This window comes from Setaria italica, chromosome V (assembly GCF_000263155.2).
Source record: "Setaria italica strain Yugu1 chromosome V, Setaria_italica_v2.0, whole genome shotgun sequence".
Lineage (NCBI taxonomy): Eukaryota > Viridiplantae > Streptophyta > Magnoliopsida > Poales > Poaceae > Setaria > Setaria italica.
The window spans coordinates 37,475,510-37,499,850 of NC_028454.1; the positions used below are offsets into that span (position 1 = coordinate 37,475,510).

Consider the following 24,341-nt stretch of genomic DNA (forward strand, 5'->3'; position numbering starts at 1 on the left):
CTGGTCAGGGTGTTGTTCCTGATGCCTCGGGCCTAGGTCTGCCTGGTGGTGGTGGTGGTGCTAGGGCTGGTGTGGGTGGTGCTGCTAGTGCTGTTGCTTAGGCTCTGGGGGGCGGTGGTGGTGGTACTCCGGGACTGGGATTGGTGCTGCTGCTGCTGGTGGTGGTCAAGGACAGGGTGGTGGAGCTTGTGGTGGTCAGCTTCGCCCTTCTATGAGGTGGACCACTACCACCTCCAGGTTTGTGCTGGGTCGCATGTATGAGCTCATTGGCACTATTGTGAGGCCTGAGAAAGGCTTCAAGGAGGTGCATGTGAACAAGGTGGCCAAGGCACTACGGAATGGACTAGGGAGCATGTCACCACCACTTAGGTGTACAACCACCTGCGTAAGCGGCAGCAGAGGTGGGGTTGGGTGTGCAAACTTAGGGACCTCAGTGGTGCTCTCTGGGATGGTGACACATGCAGCATCACTCTTGAGCTCGAGCACTACCTAGGACACTGCAAGGTGAGTGGTTCATTATGGTTTCTTTCATTAACTGCTTTCATTTCCCTTTGGTAAGAACTAACTCAGCTTGTTGTTGTTCGTATTTTATTTTGCAGGATCATCCCAAGGATGCTGAGCTGCTGAACAATCCCATTGAGCACTACGCGCAGATGGAGATAATCTTTGGAGGGGGCATGGCAACAGGCCACTGGGCCATGGGTTCTGGAGAGGCGTTGGGTGTGTTTTATGGGTTTGGGGAGACAGCAAAGAAGGAGGTGGACAAGCAGCAGCTGGTTGACCTGACTTTGACTTAGCAATAGGTGGACCAAAAGACGGTCACCAAGGCTGCTGTCTCTGGGAAGAGTTCAAAGGCCCCTGGATTCTGTGTTGGGAACAAGAGGAAGAGGGCTGCCATGTCCGAGGAGGCGGTACTTGTCCTTACCAACATGACAAATGTTGTGAATAATGTGGTTGCTGCACTGAGGGAAACTGAGCCTGAGTAGGTGCACCCTAACCTCTACAATGCTTTGATGCTGACCCCTGGCTTCTCTGAGGAGGCCCTCATCGTTGCTTTATCCACCTCTTGGACAACAAGTCATAGGGCAATGCCTTTATGAAGATGGGCTAGAACCTCCGCACCCTCTGGCTCAGGACCTGGCTGGGCAAGCACTACTACATGTGATGTAGTAGCTGCTACTGCCTTCTAGCTTAGGGAAAATAGTTAAGCATGTCTCCATCCCTGACCACTCCCTTCTTTTGCACAGATCTCTATATACGTAGGTCTGACCTGTTAGGGTGTAGCCTCACTTGCACCTGATCTTTTGTGTTGGTTTTTGGATTCAGATGGGGGTGGCTAATTACTAATTAAGTTCTATGGCAGCATGGCAAGGTTAAGAACATTGAAACTAACTATTTTCTAAGGAACTGCATGGTAAGTAAGTATTGTAATATGATGGATCTAGTACTGCTATATGCCTGTGATGCTTGTGATGTGATTCCAGGTATGCATGTTTACATCAGATTCCTGTTAGCTTTACTTTAGCAATTTGCCATCTTGACATTTCCTGATTTGCTTTACTTTACCATGATCTTAGTTTGTTCTTTGCCATGTTGACATGTTATTGTTGTTGTTTAACTTGATATTTACCTTGGTGAGAGTTCCTGCTTTTATTTACCTACTTAGTTGCCATGTTCACATGTTGGTTCTGTTCTTTAATTTGCTATTTAAGTTGTGATCATGTTCCTTCTGTTGTTGAATTATGTGTTGAACTTGATACCATTTTCTTCTTCACTTATTTCACTGGTTACCTTTTTGCTGCTATTGTTTCCCTCTTTCTTTGGCTTGTGATGATTACTACTGGGTTGGGCAAAGATGAAGTGGCATTTCTATTATGATTCTTGTACATGTTTTTCTTTGTTTGGTGTCTTTCAGCTTTTTTGCCTCCGTTCTACTTACTCTTTCTACTCTTATGCTGCCACTTTAGAGTCCACCTGTCTGTATGGCAGTTTGTAAATATTTCACTTATGATTTGAGGCCCTTCATACTTATTTCTATGCCTGTGATGCACTTGTACTGAGGCAATCTCATGTTGGCTTCTATTCTATTATGTTTGCTTATTTGGGGAAGATGAGCTTAGTTATTTGTGCTGTGACCGTTACATTCTTGATCTGACCTTGTGGTTTTTGATGATCGAATTGCATTTTTCAATGTAACTGTTTCAGAAACGATTTCAGACTCGTGAGGCCACTGCTTTTAGTCTGGTGAGGCTCTGTTTTTTTGCCGATTTCTTTGCATGTCTTACTAATGTGTGCAGATGATGATAGGCTAGCTTGCGAGTGCCAAGCTAGGGTTCTATTCCCCAAGCTCGATGTGGACCTTGGTAATGTTGTTGTATGGTAACTTCACCAACATCCACTCAAGCTTGGCGAGTAGGACCCCTCGGTAGGACACAAGCAACCCTCTCTAACGCCTCCGTGTTCCTAGTGGCAATGATGTAAATGTGAGTAGCATGCATGCCGCAAGATGCTGCCTACATACTGAGGCAAACGAGGTATACCTTACCTCGATTGCCTCACTATAGGCAGCTCCTTGCCGCGTGCATCTACACCTGAGCTGAGCCTAAAGAAGAAGCCTTGTCTTTTATTGTGCTGCCATGTTTATTTTCCATCAGTTGTGACGTTTATGTCCATGGCGATGATGATGCACGACGATAACCGAACACCTTAGCAACTGCAGGATCCTCGCAGGTGTTAGCTCCTAGTGATGTAGTCAGGGGTTCCTCTGACTGCCTCACTAGGAGGCAACTCCTGCTTGTGTCCTGCATCGTAGGCAAGTAACTTCACTTGAGCCATGCTTTACTTTTTTTTCCTAATGATGATAGAATTTCCTTTTCCCAAATGCATTATGTCCAACGCTTTCATTCACACCTACATAGCTTCCCTGGCTTGTGAATTGTGTTTCTGTTCCCCATGTTGGTGGTTTCAACTGCTAGCAATGGTTCTTGGAGATGTTGCCCGCTGCTGCCAAGTTCATGGTTTTTGATGGTGTTTGTTTCAAGAAGATTGGCTCCAGTCATACTGCATGCACAATTTCTTTTGCATCTGATGTTCCTGTTGGAGTTATGGGTGGGAGGCCTTAATAACCTCGGTTGACCTAATTTTGTGTCAAAATCCTAGTTTTGTGGTTCTAATTTCACTCAAGTGTATATTGTTCCTTGTTGGTTCACATGCAACTGTCATGCAACATACTTCTTAATGATGTTACCATACTTATTAATTACTTTCTCAAACTGATGTAATTAGCTTTCTATGTAAATTTGTGTTATATTTGAACTGAGGACCTCCCTAATTAGACCTTTTCAATAAGAGTTTATGCATTCATCCTTTGTTCTCTGCATTTCTGGGCCTGCACATGGTAACCTTTACTATGGCCTGCACATGGTGAGGACACCTGTCCCCTGTGTAGGCCACCAAACGTCATCTCTAGATGGTAGTTTGGGGTAGTTATGGGGAGCCCACAGCCTGCCCACCATAACAAACACAATCCCAGCCTAGTCAGCACCATAGGGTGTAGATTTGCCAATCAACATCTCTGCACCCCATGGGCCTGGCCCGGCTGAGCCTATACAGGCTGCCAAACGCGCCCTTTGTGTGATGGTTGGCACAAGTCACGAAGGGTGGGCATCAAGGTACAGAGAACCTGGCGGATACGTGGTACAGAGACTCTCCTTTTTAAAATAAAATGTTAATTTCTTCATAATTATTTGTTGAAGGTGACCTGAAATGTTTTTTTTGTGATTTTTCTTAAGAAACCTTACACATGTTTAACTAAATTGCATGCAAATAAATTTTGAATGCATCATGACAAAGAAAATAAATGGTAATTTAGACATTTACTTACTCTCCTTAATCTAGCTATATTCATGGATGGAGTGAATATCTATTATTGTTTCTAAAACTTTGAGTGCCTTACTCCTAATAAATTTTTGACAAAATTGTTGTTGAAATATTTTTACAATTTTTGTTGCACATGCCTACTTTTGAGGAGTTTCATTTTTTTTTCAAGCTTTATTTTTCAATTCTTTTTTCTTATCCAATTTTCATGAAATTTTTTCACCCATTTTTCTTAGAAAAATTGCTCTAACTTTTGGTGGAACTCCTTGGTCAGATTTTCTTGAAAGTTTTTTTTTTGCTGATTTTGTTGAATAGTTTTTTCGATGAAGGGCATTGTGCTAGCGGGAGAGGTTCTAACCTAAGTCATCACAGCTCGCGTTATTTGTTGCTCTTTTTGTTGAAAGTAGTTGTGTCATTATGTTATTCTCTCTGTTTTATAATATAGCTATGTTTAGATTTGTCATAAATCAAATGTTTCTAACTTTTACTATAAATAACCAAAAAGTTATACAATTAATAACCTAAAAATGATGTTAGCGGATTTATAATGAAACCAACTATTATAATACGTACTTTTCTATATGAAATAACTTATTTTTAGAGATATTGTTGATCAAAGTTAAAAAAATATTTGACTTAGTACAAATTTAAACATATGTATATTATAGGATAGAGGTATGCAAAGATCTAATTAAAAAAGGAAAAGAATTGGGAGGTTGATCTGTAACTTAGGGCCTGGGGCCTCATGAGTACTTAGGCCACTCGCAGTGCGTATTTTATCCTTATTAAATGATGCGCCACACCAGGAAATATGTTGACATGATAAGATATTTATGAGATGGTAGAAAAGACGAATTTTATGAGGTGGAACAGGGTATACCCTATTTACAAGACTATGAAGCACATTGAAAGTCTATGATTTTGCCTATAAAATTGTGACATAAAACTCGTGGAGATATTCGGTGGCCTATCGTAGCGACTTTACGAATGTTGATGGACCGGTGTGCCTGGCACCCAGCTAGAAGAGTACGATGTGCCCAATACGGATGGACTTATTTTTAAGGAAAGCCCACATGCTTGCGATCATTTTGCGAATTTTTTTATTTTTTATTTTTCATTTTATGATTTTCCAAAAATAAATATCGGAGAAAAAAATTGCAGATCTAGACCTATACCGCCGGATGAAATGGATATAGCCATTTGAAGCGGTAGTATTTAAGCAAAAAAAGTAAAATAGATATCGCTGTTCAAACCCACGGTAGGTTACGTGGCTGGGGCCTTACCGTCGGATGAAACAGCTATAACCTACCATTTCATCCGGTGGTAAGGCACCTCCCACCTTTCCACCGGTCGTGCCGCTAGCTTGTCGCTAGCTTCTGAAGCTGCAGGCGCCTATAGCCATTTGAAACAAATTTGGAAATTTTTTTCTTAGCTAGAAAAATATATAAACTTAGATTGGAAGCACTAAATATTCGAATATGTCATTATTGGTTTCAATATGAAATTCTAAATTTTAGAGAGAGGGAGAGCGCTTCGAGGAAATATAGCAAATTGAATTACTTCCCGACCATGAAATACATAGCTGTTTCTAGCAAAATTACAACTCATGAAAATAAAATTCGTGCACAACATAGGAACACAAATGGCTCTAGACTAAACAATAGATTGCAGTGGCATGTGCGACATTGATGCTACCCTAAACATGTGTCGTTGCTAAATCTAACATGCCTTAGGTAATTGAAATAGCTGGGAATAGAGTCGTCTCTACTTTCTAGTAGAACTGGCTTTGCGAGAGCTGGAAGGTACCAGCCTCATAATATCCAGCACCCCCAGAGGAAGGCGGTGACGGTGGGCGAACCTTGTCGTGGTCATAGGGGCACTTGCACCATGGATCGGTACAAATCAGATCACCAGCGATTTTAACTGCCCAAGGATTTGCATCAACGTCGGCTTGAAGATCCTCCACCCTACGCTCGAGGTCAAAGATCTTACACTTGAGGTAGTGGATGTACTCTTGGGTTGGCTCAGGAAGTGAAGGATCCACCCACTTCGCATAGCGGCAGTTTTCTTCATCGAGATAAGACTGAACATAATATTAGTTTCTAGCACGAAAAGAGTAGCAAAAGTAACGAAGTAATAACATGACTCACTAAGACATACGGGCATTAAAAGAAATGCCAACTACCATCAACGTAGCCATCAAACAGCTGCACCACGCAAGCCACGCCATGGTGACACATTGGCCACGCATCATGACGGTTGTCAGATGGCCTAAGAGAGTTTAGAGGGACGTAGTTAGCCTTATCATGCAGAAGGAAGTCGTCGAGGGGTTCCTCATACTCCGTTGGGCCAATAGAACCTGACCAAGTGATGGTGGGAATAAGAGCACGACCTCCTCTTCCCCTCCTCCCACAACCTTTCCCTCTTGTGGATGTCATTGTTCTTCCTCCTACTTAGTGGTGTCGAAGAATATGGGAGAGGAAGGTCCATATAAGGAGAGTTGAGATAGAGATGCAGTTTACCACCCTTTGTTTAGTACCACATCATGTTAAATCATCCTGAAAAGGCTTAGATATAGGCTTTGTAGGTGTATGGACGTAGGGCTCAATGTGGAGTCCTATCTGCCTGAAAAGGCTCACGTTTAGGGTCCCTATAGTCTATAGTGTAGGATTTTTAGGAACTGTTCACATCAACGGTGGATTGCCACTATCTAAGTACTGTACTGGCACCAAAGCAGTGTACTGGCAATAGGGTGGAATCTGAGTAATTAAAGCGTCAATACGAAATGTTATCACAATACAAACAACAGTACAATGGCATGTGAGGCACCCAACATGACAAACCTAAAGGGCACCTCTCCTAGGATAACATGCCTTAGGTAATGTAAATTGGTGGATCACAACTAATGTTCTACTAGGTGAACTAGGGAAGTTTCCCCACCCTTGCTTTTTTGGAGGAACATTCTCCATCCTGCTTCTTCATGTTCTTGCGTCGCTCTTCTTCCTAGAGGAGTTGCGCCTAACGAACTTCGAATTCTTCCTTCTGTCGTTTCAGTGCTGCCTCTCGAGCACCTAACTGCTCACGCCGCCTCTGTAGTTCATCCTCTTTGCCCTTCAAATGGATCTAATATTGGCGGATGCATCGCTATTGCTTAAGCCGAGCAAGACGTACTGCCTCTCGAGCCTCTATATGCGTAGCATAGTATTGCCCTTTGGTCTCTAGCTGGTGAAGGATTATGTCCACCTCCCCTAAAGGCCTAATGTTGATCCATCCCATGAATGTGCAAGCATGCATGTTGATTCGTGATTAGTTGTAGAAACCCATACGTCGAAAACAAATTTAAAATGTAACGAATGGCTGGACCTTGAAATCATCATCAATGTTGGGACACTTGAAGTACCACACCCCTTCTTGCCCCGAGGTAATTGATCATCCCATACTTGCAACCACGCACAGAAGCCGTAGTGGCATTTGGGGTGCTCGTTCCATGGTGGAATCCCATTTTGGTCATCCCACCATGACAACATTTCTTAAAGCGACAAGCAAACTCACTACAAGAGTTGGATTTGGGTTCGACAGTGGTAGTAGTGCGTTGGAACGTTGCCTTGACGTCTGTTATACAGAGCGCAAGTGACATGGTCCATGGACCATGTCCATCATGGTAAAGCAAAAAGAACTTGCATGGACATCATCTTCTGCATTGGGCTACATATCAAAGTCTCTGCACCGGCCTACATAATATAGTCTGAAAGGTATTCACACTATAATCTACAACATTGTACACATCATAGCCTGCAGTGGCCTACGCCTATTAGCCTGCACCGGCCTACACAACATAGCCTGCATCGGCCTACAAAAGATAAAGAAGGCCCTATGGACAAAATGCGTCCTCGCTTATGATGCACAACACCAGCACCATGTCTAGTGGCCCGCTACGCTGCTCTGGTCTGGAGCTGGTCGTACGTCAAGGGCTCCAAAGGGGCAACCTCACGAGTCGGACGTCCTGGTGCATCTGCAACTGGTGTTGCAAACTCCTGGGTCGAGCCCTGTGTTGGAGGCACTGGCGCTCCACCCAACTGCAAAGGACCTACCTTCTAAGGGTTGTAGCTGAAAATGGAGTCCACCTACTTGCATTCGTCCTCTAGATATCCTCCTCTATGGACTTGTCATCGGTGCCTCCGTGGCCTGTGTACTATGTGATGGAACAAAAAGTGTTATTGCCAATTTGGATCCATATTAGTAATGAAATAGAATGCATGTATTGAACTATTGATGACTCACCTATGTCATCCACACAGAGTCCACGCGAACATGGTTCGGCACCAAGTGGTCGTCCGCTGAAGTGCTACGGCACTATGTCATGAAATTATAAGTTAGTACGACCAATTACTAGTGGAATTGGTGAATGGAAAATAAAGAAAGTAAGAAACACATACTTGTGAGGTAGAAAGACTGTGGATACGGTGCGTAAGTGGAAGGACCTGGTGGAGCTGCAGCCCAAGACGGTGCAACTGGGGGAGTAAACAACCCGGGGTAGCCTGCGTGTGCCTGTGCTACAGCAGACGACTGGTGGTACGTTGGTCATGTAGGTGCAGCAGAAGATGAACCGGGCTATTGTGTAGGTGGTGCTGAAGATGAACTGGGGTAGGCGGCCCGTGGTGAAAGTAGAACGCCGGCTTCACCACCCCGGCAACTGACGGCCCACCGAAACCTAGCACACAGCGTCTGGATCCTCCTATACATCGACTCGTGATCATGCGGTGTCATGTGGATGTAGTTCTGCATGCCGGTCGACACCTCAGTCTCAACCGCTGCAATAACATCGTACTGATGACAATTAAATAGTTCAAGTTAGTCCCAAAATATCCCAATGTACTATGAAGGTGATTTGAAAGCATACACATTATTCACACAAGACCGTCGTTGTTCCTACGTCCACGACGACACCTATCACGTGCTAGAGCATTTGGAGCAGCATTTGATGGTCCAGCTTGGTTACTCCCACCTCCATATATCATTGCAGGGCACTTCTTGTACGTGTGACTTGTTTCATGACACTTCGAGCAGAGGCGCACTTCGGGACCAACTTCAGATTGATCCATGTTGTTCCTGAAGCGTCTGTTCTTGCGTCGCCCAACCCCTTGCAATATTTCGGGATCAGGGTCAGGAATGTAACGCACGGCATTCCCAGGATTATCTATGAAGTTTTCTAGTATACAAAATCCATAAACCTCTTCCTTGAGGAAGTAATGTGGTACGAACCTACAAGGCTGAAGTCTCCCTACCTCAAGGCATGCAGCAATTATATGGGTGCAAGGCCTGTGAAGCAGTCTCGGCTTATGGCATGAGCAAACACAGCCTTGGTTGCTAATAATGCACTCCTGTGAGTGTCTCTCGTGCCTCCCTCCCAATCGACCCCTATCCCTACCAAAAACCTCGCAGCGGTGTTCAACAGCACCCACTTCTTTAACATGATGCTTACGAGCCTTTTTTATCACCTTATCCATGTACTCTGTCATCTTGTATCCATAAATTTTATGATTATCGGCCATTGACTTATTGGCCACCGCGTACCAGTCTCTAAAATACTTAATGGTGTGGTATAAGAAGAATTCCATGATACCAACAAGGGGCAGTCCCCTGACACCATGCAGGACCTAATTATACACCTTAGCTAGGTTTGTAGTCATTATACCATAACTAGCACCTCCCTCATCATACATTGGTGCCCACTTCTCCTTCAGCTCATGCTCAATCCACTGTGAGAATGTCTTAATGGACCTCCCCATCTTCGCCTGAGATTTGGACCATCCAGTCCAACATCCTCAAGAGACACAGGGTGGTCCGCCTCGCTGTTTACCGGCCTCTTAGCTAGCTCTTCAGATTATTTTTTTTAAGGTCATCAAGTTTCTTTCAAAGTAGATTGAATTTTCTCTCATGATTCTGGATACATAGCCATTTAAATAGTTTCATGAGGGTCTTATTTTTAAATTGACTATAAAAGTTTGCCCCCATATGCCTCATGCACCACCTACTCTTCAAGTCCGGCCACCGCGCTACCCTGCAACGTTCCATGTTGCCATTCTGCATGTCTTCGATTGCTTGTAGAATGCCTTTGTGCCAATCATGAATGACACAAACGTTCCGTACTTCTTTCATAATCATCTACTTAACCCTCTCCAAAACCAATACCAACTATCTCCAGACTATTTCTCCACAAAGACGATCTCCAGCGGCAACACCTAGTTGTTACCGTCGGACCCAATAGCTGCCAGGATTGTGCCTTTATACCTGCCAGTCAAAAATATGCCATCAATGCAAATGACTAGGCGACAACGCTGAAAATCCTCAATGCAAGGTCCCAAGTCCAAAAAAGACCGCTGCAGAACCTGTTTGCTTGGATTATGAGCACACGAATAGGCTTTTAGGTCATAGTAGCTTCCTGGATTCCTCTTTCATATGGTGTGCAACAGAGCAGGGAGGTTATTATATGATGCTTCGTATATAACCCACTTCATCTCTAACACCTTCCGCTTCGCTTAGTAAGCCTTGTTGTAGCTAATTTTGTACTTGAATATCTCCTCGATGGCACAAATAATCAATTTGGGCTCATAGTTTGGATTCTCGACTATCTGAAGATACATGTATTGAGCAACAAAATTAGCAGTGAGGTTGCGGTGTTGTACTTCCAATTCATCTAGCACGCATTCGTGCTTCACCAATCTACTCACCTCTCAGTAATCCTTCCACTTGCCCTTGTATGCATGCACCCTAAAAAGGCAATTGCTTTTAACACAACACACATCATATATTGTCAGGCTGCTCTTCACCACCCTGAACTATCATTGCAAAGATAAAGTCAACCATCGCTTTATAGCTGCCTTCACCTCATCCCTAGTAGGGTACAATGCACCGACCTAGACCTCATTTTCCCTGTACTCCCGAGGGGCATTTTCCCCTTCATTTACTGTTAGGTTCGAATGGTCATAACTTGACCAGTTCCGCGGGATAGGATTAGCATCATCCTCATCTGATAAGTCATCATCCATGGCACGAAGGTCCTATTCTCCCTCCCTCTCTACCTGCTTAACTAACCTAGGGATGTGTTCCCCCTCATCATCCTCGCCATTTGGTTCACGGGATGCCTCTTCATCCTCTGCATCTGCTTCTTCTACCCCATGTTCAGTATCTTCTTCAGTTTGCCTATCGGTAATCTCCAGACCTTCCTCGGCTCTAACTTCCCCACCACCGACTTCCTCTTGCAACTGGCTGCTAGAATCAATCTTCTAGGACACTTCAACAAACAATATCAGCGGTAAACCGCGCTCAGTAGCAGTATTTACATAGACCCTCCAGTTTTGGGTTCCTTCAAGCGGCATCAACTTCCAAAATATTATGTCAGGTCAGAACCTCACTACAGCCCTGACAGACAGCTCAACTTGGTCTCTATCAAGCTTGAAAGCCTTAAATAGCCAGTTGCATATTGATCCCTAAGTCCTCTCTCTTGCTCTCGGTACTTGTTTGCAGAACGACTTAAATTTAGACTGATCTACCCTTTCAGACCATTTCTAACCTCCTCCGGACCATAGAACACTTGGAAAAATAAACTATCGGACATGCCTGTCAACATACGAAGCATTATTACTAAATGTTACTAATTTTAACTAACCCTAATAACACCCATGCATTTTAAAAAACTAACTCATGCATTACCATTAATATTAAATTTAGATTTATCTAAATATGTCCACAAACTAAATCTAATTACCTAAAATAACTAGCAAGTAAACTAAGCTAAATCTACTTCATCAACTAACTAATATTTATCTATGCCTATTTTGTATACCTAGGTTTGATCTATTACATAATGCTAAACCAACCTTAATACCTACTACTACATCTACTAACAACAAACTTAGATAAACTGCTAGATTTTAAAAATTACCTAAAGTGAAGCACAGATTCGACAGAGTTTCGCTTCAATCTCCCCTCCCCTCCCCTCCCCTTCCCTCCTCTCCTCTCCTCCCTTCCCCTCCTCCTCTTTCTCTTTTCTTCCCGAATGCTGCAAGTCCCGGCCGATTTTTGCTTTTGTAGCGTGGGGCATCCTACCGCCGAGTGATCTGGTGGGATATCCCCACTCCCGCCGTTTGAATCGATGGTAGAGCCTTCCACTGTTTTAGCTGGCGGTACGGGGTGTGGAGCCCTGGCGCTGACAGCTTCCCGCCGTATAAGACAGCGATTTTCTACCGCGGTCCCCTGCCCACCGTTTCAAGTGGCGGTAAGCGGTTTTGCCCGCCACGCTGGACAGCGCTGCTCACGTGGCGGCCCGTTTTCCATGCGCATCTGTTTTTTATTCATACCACCACTTCAAATGGGTACCGCCGGTTCAACTGGTGACAGGGGACCCTACCGCCGAACCAAACGGCGGTCGCCGTTTCATCTGGTTGTATAGATCTAGATCTGCTAATTTTTTACACGTGTATTTATTTTTGCAAAATCGTAAAATAAAAAATAGAAAAATGAAAAAATTCTCATTCTGCAGTAAACAGAAGCCCAGAAGTTTAGGAAACATGTGGGCCGGCCTGATGGATTACAATAGCAAGACGCCAAGACCGGATGCCGATCGGATCACATGCATCACCGGCAAATCAGAACTCCTTGATTCAGGAGGAACGCTACGTGGTGGTCCGCCTCGGCGCTGCCGGCACGAGAGCCGGCGGCGGCAAATCACCGCCCTGCCACGACCACACAATGTCGCCTAACGACGGCTTCAGGTCCTGCCTGTAGAATTCTCGGAACTCGAGCGAGTCGCCGCCGGTCTTCCTCATCTCCACCACGTGCACCGACGGCGCCACCTCGAAGATCTCCGCCTCGATGGCGAGCGCGCCTCTTCCCCCGTCCTGGCTGCCCACCATCTCGACCCTGCCCTTCTCCTTCAGCTTGACGCTGAGCTTCCGCGCCTCGGCGATCTCCTCCAGCTTGGACACGATCGCCGCCGTGCTCTCTCTGGAGGCGAACCGCGCCTCCGCCCCGTGCTCCTCATCGAACATCTTGGACAGGTCCAGCCCGCTCGACCGCGAGATGATGTCGAAGGCGTTCATGCTCGACGGCCTCACGGCGATGGTCGGCGACGACACGGTCACCTTGGAGCGCTTCCTCTCCCGGGCGTCCTCCTCGTCCTCTTCGTCGCGGTGGTGGTGGCACTTGCAGGCTTCCTTGCCGAGCAGCACGGAGGTCTCGCTCGTGACGAGAGGCTTGTCGGTGAGAGGGCAGGGCCCTTTCTGGAGCCAGGGATGGGCCTTGAGCTTGGTCATGGTGATCCTGGTCCTGGGGTTGGGGTCGAGCAGCCTGGCGAGGAGCTTGCGCGCGTCGACGGAGAACCACGGCGGGCACCTGTAGTTGCTCTGCGTGATCTTCCGGTATAGCAACACCAGGTTGGTGTCGTTGAACGGGAGGTAGCCGGCCATGAGCACGAAGAGGATCACACCGCACGACCAGATGTCCGCCTTCGCGCCGTCGTAGCCACACTTCAGGAGCACCTGCTCGATTGAACGCGAAAGCACGTTACACTTTCTCGTCATCCTAGCACGAAAGTAAAAGAGACGCATGGATGTTGTGTGATCGGATCTTCATAACCTCGGGGGCGACGTACGCCGGCGTGCCGCACGCGGTGTGCAAGAGGCCGTCGCCGCGCAGCCGGGCGCCGGCGTCCTGCAGCGCGCTGAGCCCGAAGTCGGAGACCTTGAGGTCGCCGCGCGCGTCGAGGAGCAGGTTCTCGGGCTTGAGGTCGCGGTGGTAGACGCCGCGGCTGTGGCAGAACTCGACGGCCGTGATCAGCTGCTGGAAGTAGCGGCGCGCCACGGGCTCGGGAAGCCGCGCGCTCTGGGCGAGGCGCGCGAGGAGCTCGCCGCCGGCGGCGTACTCCATGACGAAGTAGATCCTGGAGCGCGTGGCCATCACCTCGTGGAGGCGGACGACGTTGGGGTGGTGCACGCGCCGCATCACGTCCACCTCCGTCTTCACCTTCTCCGACATGCCGGACTGGCGCACGGCGTCCTTGTTGAACACCTTGATGGCCACGACCTCGCCGGTGGCCACCTTATGGGCCTTGTACACCTTGGCGAAGTTGCCGCGGCCGAGGAGGCGGCCGAGCCTGTAACGGCCCATGATCAGCTGGGTGTCTTGGTTCTTCTCCATGGCCATGGGAAGCAAAGGAAATTCTCCAGGTGATCATGGGTGTGAAGGAAGGTCCGGCCGGGCAAACGGCCGGACGGAGACTGTACCCTTGTGCGCAGCGGTTGAGATGGTGGATGACCATTGGCAAGAGAGGTTGGGGTTTGATATGCTCGGTGAGATCTGAGGCTAGGAGGTGCTTGGCGATTACTGTCCAGTGGTGTTGATGGGAGGAAATGAGGATCCCCTTTTCACTAACTTTAGGAGAGAAACTCTGTCGGATGCAATGGTTGGGAGCAAAGGTCTCACCCAGCGCCGGCCACCGTTTGAGAATCCTATCTGGCTATCAAAAGCACACACAGTCGTTCTCAGTTTTCTAATTTTAGAAGGCTGTTATTTGTTAGAGTAGTTAATTGGTGAAAGGATTATGGACTAGATTAATAACTTAGCAAATTGTTGCCATTCTTGTCTTGAAGATAACTCATTGCCCACTTTGGTCAATTGTACAATTATGGTGTTTGCGGCTAGTCATTCAACTGCACAGGATGATAAAACCTAGAACTATATATGATGCTTGACTAATTGAGATATCAGTATTCATTGCGCAGACTGCCAAACCATGTTGACCGAGTAATGTGATTGCGTCAAGATCAAATCATACGATCATGGTCCGAAAATATACTTCAAGGACAGTTTTCAAATTTTTTGAACATTTATTAGTATTATTTATAATGTTAATAATGCTATACTACAGTTCGTGTTAGAGTTGTAGCAAATATGAAAAGCTTCATGAATACAACTAATACGATCCTTTTTATATAGCATCACATTACTAATACATAGTTGAGCTAATCACAGTGTAATCCAAAAGGCTTGAGAACCTGGAAAATTTCAATCAGGACTCGGTAGTTCCTTGCGAAATTTTTATTTCGCTGTTGTCGATAATTTTTTACAAAAGCAACGCATACAAATTTATTTATAACTAGAAACAAAAAGTAGCAAATTTTGTTTCTAGGTGAAGAATGAGATGCGGGCATGGGGTTCACGGGTACTACGATGTCTCACCTCTTTGTAAAACTATGAAGGGTACGATCCTGAATTTGCGCATGTACTCCCTACGTTCCAAATTATAAGTCGTTTTAGCATTTTTAGATTCATAGGTTTTGTTATATATCTACATATAATATATATCTAGGTGAACAACAAAAGCTATGAAACTAGAAATGCCCAAACGATTGGAACGGATGGAGTAATAATTAACAGGTTTCACTTGATCCAGTGCACAATAAACAGAGGTCTTACAACTAAACATGCTGCGCTGAAGTACCTGATGTTTACCACCCTACTGGGTACTACAATCTCAAAAACAAAGAGAGCTCTGTGGTTGAGGACGAACATCAGATGCCAATTGTCATAGCATGTGCAGTTCGTTTCAGCGAGAGCTTTCCTAGTCAACATGTGACATACCGAATACTGCCGTTACAGATGTTTCAAAAATACGCGGAGTCTCTTGAAAGCAACTTTGCTGTCTTTTATACCAACACTTTTTAAATGAGCTAGCCTAGAGATACATTGTTTGAAAACATTCTACGGACGGAGCAAATCTACCATGTCGTTTTCATGTACTATAGTACCCAAGCTAAACATTCACAAAGATATCAATAGACAAAGCTTTAACAAGCTGTGCTCATCGGCGAATCCAGAAAAAAGAACACGGCCACGGATACGACGGCGACACAAACCCATTCACAAATCGCAATGCGATCTTTATCTCTGCTAGCGCGCCACGCAACAGCACAACAGAGCCCAGGGGGGCCAACTCGCTGACGCTCGCCGCCAACTCCGAGCCCCGCGCAGCCGCACACGGCGCTTTCGTGTCCGGGCCCGGCCGCCCACGCGCGCCGGGGGTGGTAGGCCACCCACCGCCGGCTGGGGCTCACGTGGTCGACCGCGGCCGCACCTCCCGGCATGTCCCAGTCCTTCGACGACCCCTGGAGAGTCCGAAACATCAGGACATGCCCAAATCCATACTCCTCCATGCAATTGTGCGGCATCAGAAATGGAAGATCCGGAATCTCGATCGACCGGCGCATGTGCAGGTCCAGGAATCTCACCGATCACAGAGACACGGCAGATGGTCCAGAATACCACGATTAATTACTAGAACGTTTAGATACTAAATATTATGTTTAGATAATGTTTAGATACTAAATATTATGTTTAGATACAATATTTAGATACTAATTAGAAGTATTAAATATAGACTAATTATAAAATCGAATCTGTTAAACCTAATTAATCCGTGATTTAACAATGTGATCTACAATAAACATATGCCAATCATGAACATCCGTGTAATTAATTTTATAATTAACTTATGTTTAATCCTCCTAATTAACCTCCGAAAATTCGATATCACATTGACTAGACTTTAGCTCAATGATCCAAACACCCCTAAACCCACAGCAGGTGTACACCAACCTGCGATAGTACATTCAACAACCTATTCTCAGGTACCATCGTACCAAGTACCAACCAACCATCCGGAATATGTACAGTACAGCCACAATCTCCCCACTCCCTCCATCGCGGAGGAGCAGACTTATTCAGTCATGAGATGAGGAGCTCGTCAACGGCGGCCGAACTACAGCAGCGGGAAAATGGTCAACCTTTTTTTTTCTGTCCAAACTACAGGATCTCTTCGGGTCAGCTGCGCTCAACTCTATCTCTAGCCTCATGCCGTTCCGAATGTCCCCTCCGCTAGCCATTAGCTCCAACTGAAGTGCCGTTGTTACCTTGAAAACCTGCAGTTAGTGAAGGGAAATGGTCAGATGGGCTCAGCAGTCCATACAGCTACTACTAGCATCACAAGTTTCAGTAAATGTAATAAACATCAGTTCCATTCTGATTGGTGAGAACTAAACCAAATTATTTATGACCTATCAGACAATCTGTACATCTCAATACATCACATCACCCTGCAAAGCTCTAAGAGGCTAATATCCATGCCCTACTGGCCACAGAAAAAAAAATGATACTACACATAAACACACCTACAGGTGAACAATAAAAAAACATTTCCATGTGCCAAGAAGATCTGCTTTATCATTTGAAGGAACATCAGGTATACTGATGTAAGAAGATATCTTGATATCTTCAGGCTTACAAAAAGGCAAGCAACAAAAAAAGTACCCAAAATGACCAAAAAAATGTGTCTGGCAGGATTACAAGCAATCTAATCATTCATTCCACTAATCTGACCCATAAAGCAGCAACTCCTGATTGTGCGACTCTCAACATATGCGTAAGATCTGGCTAAGTGTTAACGCGCTCCATGTTTTTCATTATAATTATGACTAATGTGTTTATCAAATTAAAGTGTGCAACATGGATCTAATAAGGTAGATGCTACCATTAACTGGAAACATATGATGGTTATGGATTAATAATGCAGCAATCAACAGTACATTACCACAAAGGAAACTAAACATAAAGCCACCAACATATGAACCCCACAAGTCAATTCCGACATACAATAAATGGCGAACACGACTTACTGTCATCATCACACAAGTATACCTGAATAACTTGAATGGGAGAACAAATCACGTTATCATAATTTATGATGGAGGGGAAAAGGCCATACATCACGTAAACCTAAATTATTTCTCTAGGGGAGATGACATTGTCCCAAAATTCCCAACTTGGACTAAGTATACGCTCAGAAGCTTTTGAGAAAAGGTTTCTGATGGAAAATAAAATGGAAGAAATCCCTTTTCCCCCCCACTTTATACCACATTACCATGTGTGGTGAAAACATCAATGGAAAAAAAAGAAGGTGTAAATTGCTCACAGGTACATTCAACTACGGTATGTAAGTAGTACTGGTGTAACATGGAGTCACGCACAGATATAAATAGGCCAGAGAATAAACCCATTGACTCGACCTGTATTTTCAATGAGCTGAAGTGCTAAGTTTCAATAGAAAGTGCATAATCACATCAGAGGCTTTTAAAAGTGAAGATGCAATAGAGAAAAGCCTCTGAACTAACAAATAGCTACAGAAAATATTGATACAATCACAACAACAGAAAAGCTAATCAAGTGGGAATGTGGGATGACAATTGATTTTGGGATGTTTTCATGACATGTTTATACAGCATGTGTCTTAGTAAAGCCAACATATCGGAAATAAAAAAACAATAAGTAATCAGCTGCAGAGCCACTAACTAGAACAATTAGAACAATGCTTGATAAATTTAACTTTTCTTTGATCGTATCGATGCATTTTCAGTAATCCCTCAACAGCCAATTTCAGACCTCATTTGTATCCTTAACATGTGTTCATATTTTTTTAAAATAAATCCAGCATGCAATCACCGAAACTAAATTGCTCATGTTGGAAAGAAGAATATCTGGAACAGGAAATTCTTTAATGATCACATGGAATTAGCAATGCATACATATCATGGCAGAATCAGCACGAGTAGAACATGTGATTTTAAACTACAGAACCTGAATCATGTTAAATATTATTAGGTCCGGCATTAGTTAATACCATACTCTACTTGATTGATTTGATTGTTCATGTTAACATAAGCAAAAGTGAGGGAAAATTATTACCTTTTGACCTACTTGGCATCAGTAGGCATACTTGGAGTTCGAACCATATGGTGGACAAGGTGCTGCATCCCTGGCTTCAATTCCTTGTTGCAAAAGTCCTCATACTCCTCATTATCCCCCGCCTTCTTTTTCACCTCCACCATTACAAGGGGCGGTGTGAGTTCAAATATCTCCGCACCAATTGTTAGTGGCCCCTTAACTCCCTCCCTAGTACCCTCCAGGCATATCCGCCAGTCCTTCCTCCGCAACTTGAAACTCTTCAATTTTGCAATTTCCTCCAATTTCATTAGGATATCCGACATGGGCTCAGCCGAGACGAACCTCACCTCGTCCCCTTTCTCCTCAAATAACCCTGATAAGTTGAATCCCCTTGAGAATGATATGATATCAAATGCATTAAGGCTTGCTGGGCGTGGGAGTGACCCACGGGACCTCTGGCTCTCATCAGATAACACAGAAGCAGGGCAGGATGAGATCGATGAGTCCGATTCCGACCCTGAATCATCTCCATCAACCTTTTGTGGAGGTAGAGGTCGTGGTGGAGATGGCAGTGAATGAGGAACAGGATCAGCAGGCCCCATGTCCAACAGGCCATCCTCATCATCTATCACGCTGTGCAGTTTATCATCCTCGATATAGAACTTGACTGGCTTGAATCCTTTCTTGAACCAGCGGGACTCCATGATCTCAGGCAAAGTGATCCGAGTGTTCGGATTGGTGTCAAGAATGCGCATCAGCAAGCTGGTAAGGTCTTTGGAGAACCACCTCGCGCATCGGAACTCGCCCTTGTAAATCTTCTTGTACATGGCCATGAGGTTCTTGTCATGGAAAGGGAGATAGCCGGCCATGAGCACAAAGAGGATGACGCCGCAGGACCACACGTCCGCCTTGGCGCCGTCGTACCCGCGGCGGCCGAGGACTTCGGGGGCCACATAGGCCGGCGTGCCGCAGAAGGTGTGGAGCAGGCCGTCGGGGCGGAACTGGTCGGCGACGGCGGAGAGCCCAAAGTCCGATACCTTGAGGTTGCCGTCCTCGCCGACGAGGAGGTTCTCGGGCTTGAGGTCCCGGTGGAAGACGCCGCGGGCGTGGCAGAACGCGACGGCGGAGACGAGCTGCTGGAAGTAGCGGCGGGCGGTGTCCTCCCTGAGGCGGCCCTTGGAGACGCGGGAGAAGAGCTCGCCGCCGCGGACGAGCTCCATGACGAAGTAGATCTTCGTCTTGGTGGCCATGACCTCGAACAGGTGCACGATGTTCGGGTGGCGCACGCGGCGGAGCACGGCTATCTCGCGCTTGATGTGCGAGACGAGCCCGCTCTTCACGGCCTTCTCCTTGTCGAGCACCTTGATGGCAACGCTCTCCCCCGACCCGACGTGCCGCGCGAGGTACACCTTCGCGAAGGTGCCGTGCCCCAGGAGGCGCCCCAGCTCGTACTTCCCCATCAGCAGGCCCCCGGCGCCGGCCGGTCCTCGCTTGGCCGCGGCGGCGGCGGACGGGGCCGGGCGCCCCGCCTGCAGCGACGGCGACGGCGACGCCTCCGCCTGCAGCGGCGGCGTGGCGGCCGCCATCGGGCGGTGGTGGGGAAAGCAGGTCCAACGGCGATTAGGTGGTGCGGCCGGCAGCGGCGGCAGGCAGCTTAACGCTCCCTGCGAAAACAAATTCCGGGCAGCTGCTCCCCCTTCTCTCTCTTCCCACAGGCCAGAGTCTGTCGCGTTCTTATGGCCCTGGAACCTGGCTGTGAGGGGAGATTTTTCGTCGGCTCGTTTGTAATTTTGCTGGGGGCAGTCGGGAATGGGTGCTTTTGCTTTACGCCCTCGCCGTTTCCGTGTTTTGCTGGGCTGGGTCCATGTCGGCCGGGGATGGCGGTTTTTGGTGTACAGCTTTTCTCTGATTTGCCCTAGTCTAGGGATGGTGATTCGTGTTATATTGGTTAGTGTGCGTGACAACAAAATATTAACCAATGAGAAAGTTAAATGCTTGTTAATTAGAAAATGGTAAAGCACCGGAGCAGCACAAGAAAGCACTGCACAGGAAAGCACTACAGTTGCTAGCAACTTCTTTTTGCTTTTAGAGGAGTGTTGAAGGTTCATGTGAGAGAAAGTTGGCTACTTGCTTTTGATTCGAAAATTTGTCGACCAGAGAATAGTGATGCTTGTAGTAGGAAGTTTCTTTTATTTTTTTATAAAAGATATAAAAAACTTCAATAAAAAATTCCGCTAGTTATTGCGATTGTTTGTAACTTATTGGACAATAGAGATTCTCGATCCACTGAGTATCATGTAGTATTTATCCGTTTCTTCTCTTCCTTTTAGGAACTTGATCAGCTGATCCACCATTTGAAATGTGGCATTGACCTTTTATTCCCTCCCCTTTTCGACATCCTATCCAGCAATTAGAATACAATGATGATTTTGTTTTGTCTCAACATACCACGATAAAGTCATAGTTTTACTCATACATGTTGACTTAAAAACAAACAAGTGTAGTGGCACCTTGTCGATTGTTTCTACCCTGAATGAGTAAAATCCGCATAAACCCTAGTGTCCAGAGTCCAGATATTAAAGTGAAACTGAACACACAAAAAGAATTGCTGAGTTGTCATTTGCCTGTTTCTCGAGCTCCACCCTTTATGATCGAATATGAAGAGTAGTTGAGCACGGTGGCTTTTGCTAAAAGCAAATGCACTATTCATATAAAAAAAAACCACAATGCAAATATCCGCCATTTCGATAATGCTAGCATACTGGTTCTTTCCTTTTTCTCCCCTCTAAATCAAAAGTTCATTAAGCAACGAACTAAGTCGGTGCATCTCTTCGTCCATGTGGACACTCCATTTCCCATTCACGTTTAGAACACCCTCACGCGATTACTCCATCTCAAGTCTCAACAGCGCGTGCTACTACGCAACAGCCCACGAGAGGCCTTAACAGCCTGCCAGCCGTATCCCAGGTGGTGCTCATCACGCGCTGCAGCCCCGTGCTTAGCTTGACGCACCCGACAGGTGTAAGCCGTGATCGTTCTGCTAATCCAACCTTTCTTAAGAACGAGACAAGGAGATGCAAGGTCGTATTTGTGGAGGTGGCGAGGTGGCGACGCCGCGGCGTGCCGGCGTACGTGGAGCACGGGCGGTCGTGGAGCTGGCGCGGCGGGCGGACAGGTGTCCGGGCTGGTGTGTCTCTCGACGTGACTACGCCGCGGGAGAAGGCAGGCCGGTGTGGCCGTTGCTTTTTTTCTCCTCCTGCCATACGGCGTAGTGGGTAAACAAATGGGGGCGTATTGTCGCGTCGCTCCGCGCCGCGCCACACCGCGGACCTGGGGGGAGCGGGGGGCGGCGCGCGACGCGACCGCCGGGAGGCGCGGGGGGTCGCGTGGTGAAGTCGTGAACCGACCGACCGAGCTCGTGGGTTCGCGTGGGGGAGCCCGGCCGGTGCGTGTGAGAGAGAAAAGCCCGAACCAGCATGCAACGGGGATGGAAACGCACCTGCAAACAACGTGACACAGCTCACGGCGGCAGGCCCGAAACGGCACGACGCGTCCCAAACAATTTACACGACGTCACTAGCTAGTTCAGCGAACCGGCTCCGTTATATATGGGCGCGACTCCGATCTACACGGCTACACCAGGACCAGGTTCTATGGAAGTACACACACTTCGGACGAGCAACCAGCAAAAAAGATCTTGGGACGAACGGTCCGCTACCGGCCGGGCGTGTTGACGTGCTACTTCCTTTTCGCCGCGAGCCTGCAGGAGAACAGCGATGCTTCCCGTCCGTCCACGCAACAAGTCGAGCACACGCCGAGCATGTCACCACCACTGCGCCTGCCGCTCGGTGCCATTACTGCTATGAGAGCAAACAAAGCATCGGGATAGATACGCGGCGAAAGGGACGACGGGCACCGGGTGGACCGGGCTACGGAAAACGAAATGGGCGGCATCTCGCGGCCCTACGGCCGAAAGAAACCTATCCCTCTCCGGCGCAGGCGTCGCGGTCGGTCCTTGGCTTCCGCGACGGGACGAGCGCCGTATCGGGAAACCTCACCTAATGGAAAAAGAGGAGACTGGAATCGCCGGCCGAAGAGCGGTTTGTAGCGGCTGCAGATAGAGGGCAAGCTTGCGGAGCCGCAGGGCTTGCCAAGTTCAGAAGTGATCGTGTGACTTTGGACGTTGGAGCTGGGCCTATTATGGGAAAGCCCACATGGCTGATTGCGAAGATGCTGCGTCAGTGTAGTAGTGCAAAATTAGCAAGTGGAAAACCGCATCTCGCAAGCCTGTACAGGATTCCGTCGTGCAGGAATCGGTTAAATGCAAACGAAACCGAACCATCCCGTGCTGACGATCGATGGACAGGTTACCTATTAGGGAATGGTGCCACCTTGTTTAGTCCCTAGTTCACAGCCACAGACTACACGGGGAAGAACTAGGCTCGTCTACCAGCATGTTCAGTTGTGCATCCATATCATTTCACTTGTGAAGTTCTTGGTGTACGTATTGGATCCTCGGGCTAAAATTTACTCTTTTACCACATCGAATGTTCGGATGCTAGTTAGAAAGATTAAACATGAGTTAATTATAAAACTAATTGCAGAAGTCCTGGGCTAATTCGTGAGACGAATCTATTAAGCCTAATTAATCCATCATTAGCAATGGTTACTGTAGAACCACATTGCCAAATCTTGGACTAATTAGGCTTAATAGATTCGTCTTGCGAATTAGCCTCCATCTGTGCAATTAGTTTTGTAATTAGCTTATATTTAATATTTTTAATTAGTATCAACATATCCGATGTGACAGGAGCTAAAGTTTAGCCCCTAGTATCCTTCATCAAAGTCTCCAGGGAAGCAAATAGGTACGACCATCCGAAGCATTTGGAGCGAGACGCTAAGAAGGTTTGACGAACCGTATCATATAAAAGAAACACATCTTTAAAAAAAAATTGCGATACACCTAAAGTGTGGCTGTGTGGCTGGAGATCATGCTCGCTCCTTTTAAGGTCAAGTTTGGAAAATCAATGGATGCTCTTGCAAATCATGCTTCGTTTTTGTGATAATCGTGTTGTTTCTTGACTGTAGTCATATGTTGTCCTCAGTCTCCACCAATATTGTAGTCATGACTCATAGATTTAAGCTATGATAAAAAAAATCACCATAAAGAATCTCCGTAACAATACTTTTAGAAAGGAAACATGTTCTCGGCCAAACCAGAAAATTGGTGCTAGGTTTTTCGATCGAGAACCATTAGGATGGGGAAAGGAGGACCTCGAGATAATACATTCCAACAAAAATATGCTGATCTAAAGTGTTGTCATTGTCTTTAGCAAAAATAGAATAGAGGCAGGGCCAAATGCATCGAACATGTCATAGCAAAATGAGATAATCATTGGCGCAACAACTACATTGGAATGGATAATACTCCTTAGAGGGTAACTTGCAGTGAAATGGGTGAGAAGGCTAACTACTCTTCAATCGGATTTGTGTAAGAGCGGTGTCTTTCATCGGCTATATAATAGATACTGATGTTGTAACATTCTCTAAAAGGTAGAGGTGATCATGCATCATCTTTCCAAGTACTCCCTCCGGTTTCGTTTTTAGGATGCCTGAACGTGCTATGCAGAGATCAAGGCACAAATCCACCGCACGCGCTAGCTTTTAAATCATTGCATCGATTGAACCAT

The 24,341-nt window shown here is 46.3% G+C and overlaps 2 protein-coding genes across 2 annotated transcripts; both read right to left on the minus strand.

Moving 5' to 3' along the window:
• Positions 1-12,378: 12,378 nt before the first annotated feature.
• LOC101768415 (CBL-interacting protein kinase 30) lies at positions 12,379-14,361 on the minus strand. Its single transcript, XM_004969973.3, has 2 exons — positions 13,513-14,361; positions 12,379-13,415 (listed from the first exon to the last, which is right to left on the minus strand). Exons 1-2 carry the CDS (start codon positions 14,077-14,079, stop codon positions 12,552-12,554), a joined length of 1,431 nt encoding a protein of 476 aa, XP_004970030.1. The 5' UTR covers positions 14,080-14,361; the 3' UTR covers positions 12,379-12,551.
• A 2,022-nt stretch (positions 14,362-16,383) lies between these two features.
• LOC101768816 (CBL-interacting protein kinase 19) lies at positions 16,384-20,407 on the minus strand. Its single transcript, XM_004969974.4, has 2 exons — positions 18,673-20,407; positions 16,384-16,853 (listed from the first exon to the last, which is right to left on the minus strand). Exon 1 carries the CDS (start codon positions 20,235-20,237, stop codon positions 18,681-18,683), a length of 1,557 nt encoding a protein of 518 aa, XP_004970031.1. The 5' UTR covers positions 20,238-20,407; the 3' UTR covers positions 16,384-16,853; positions 18,673-18,680.
• Between the last annotated feature and the right edge of the window lie 3,934 nt (positions 20,408-24,341).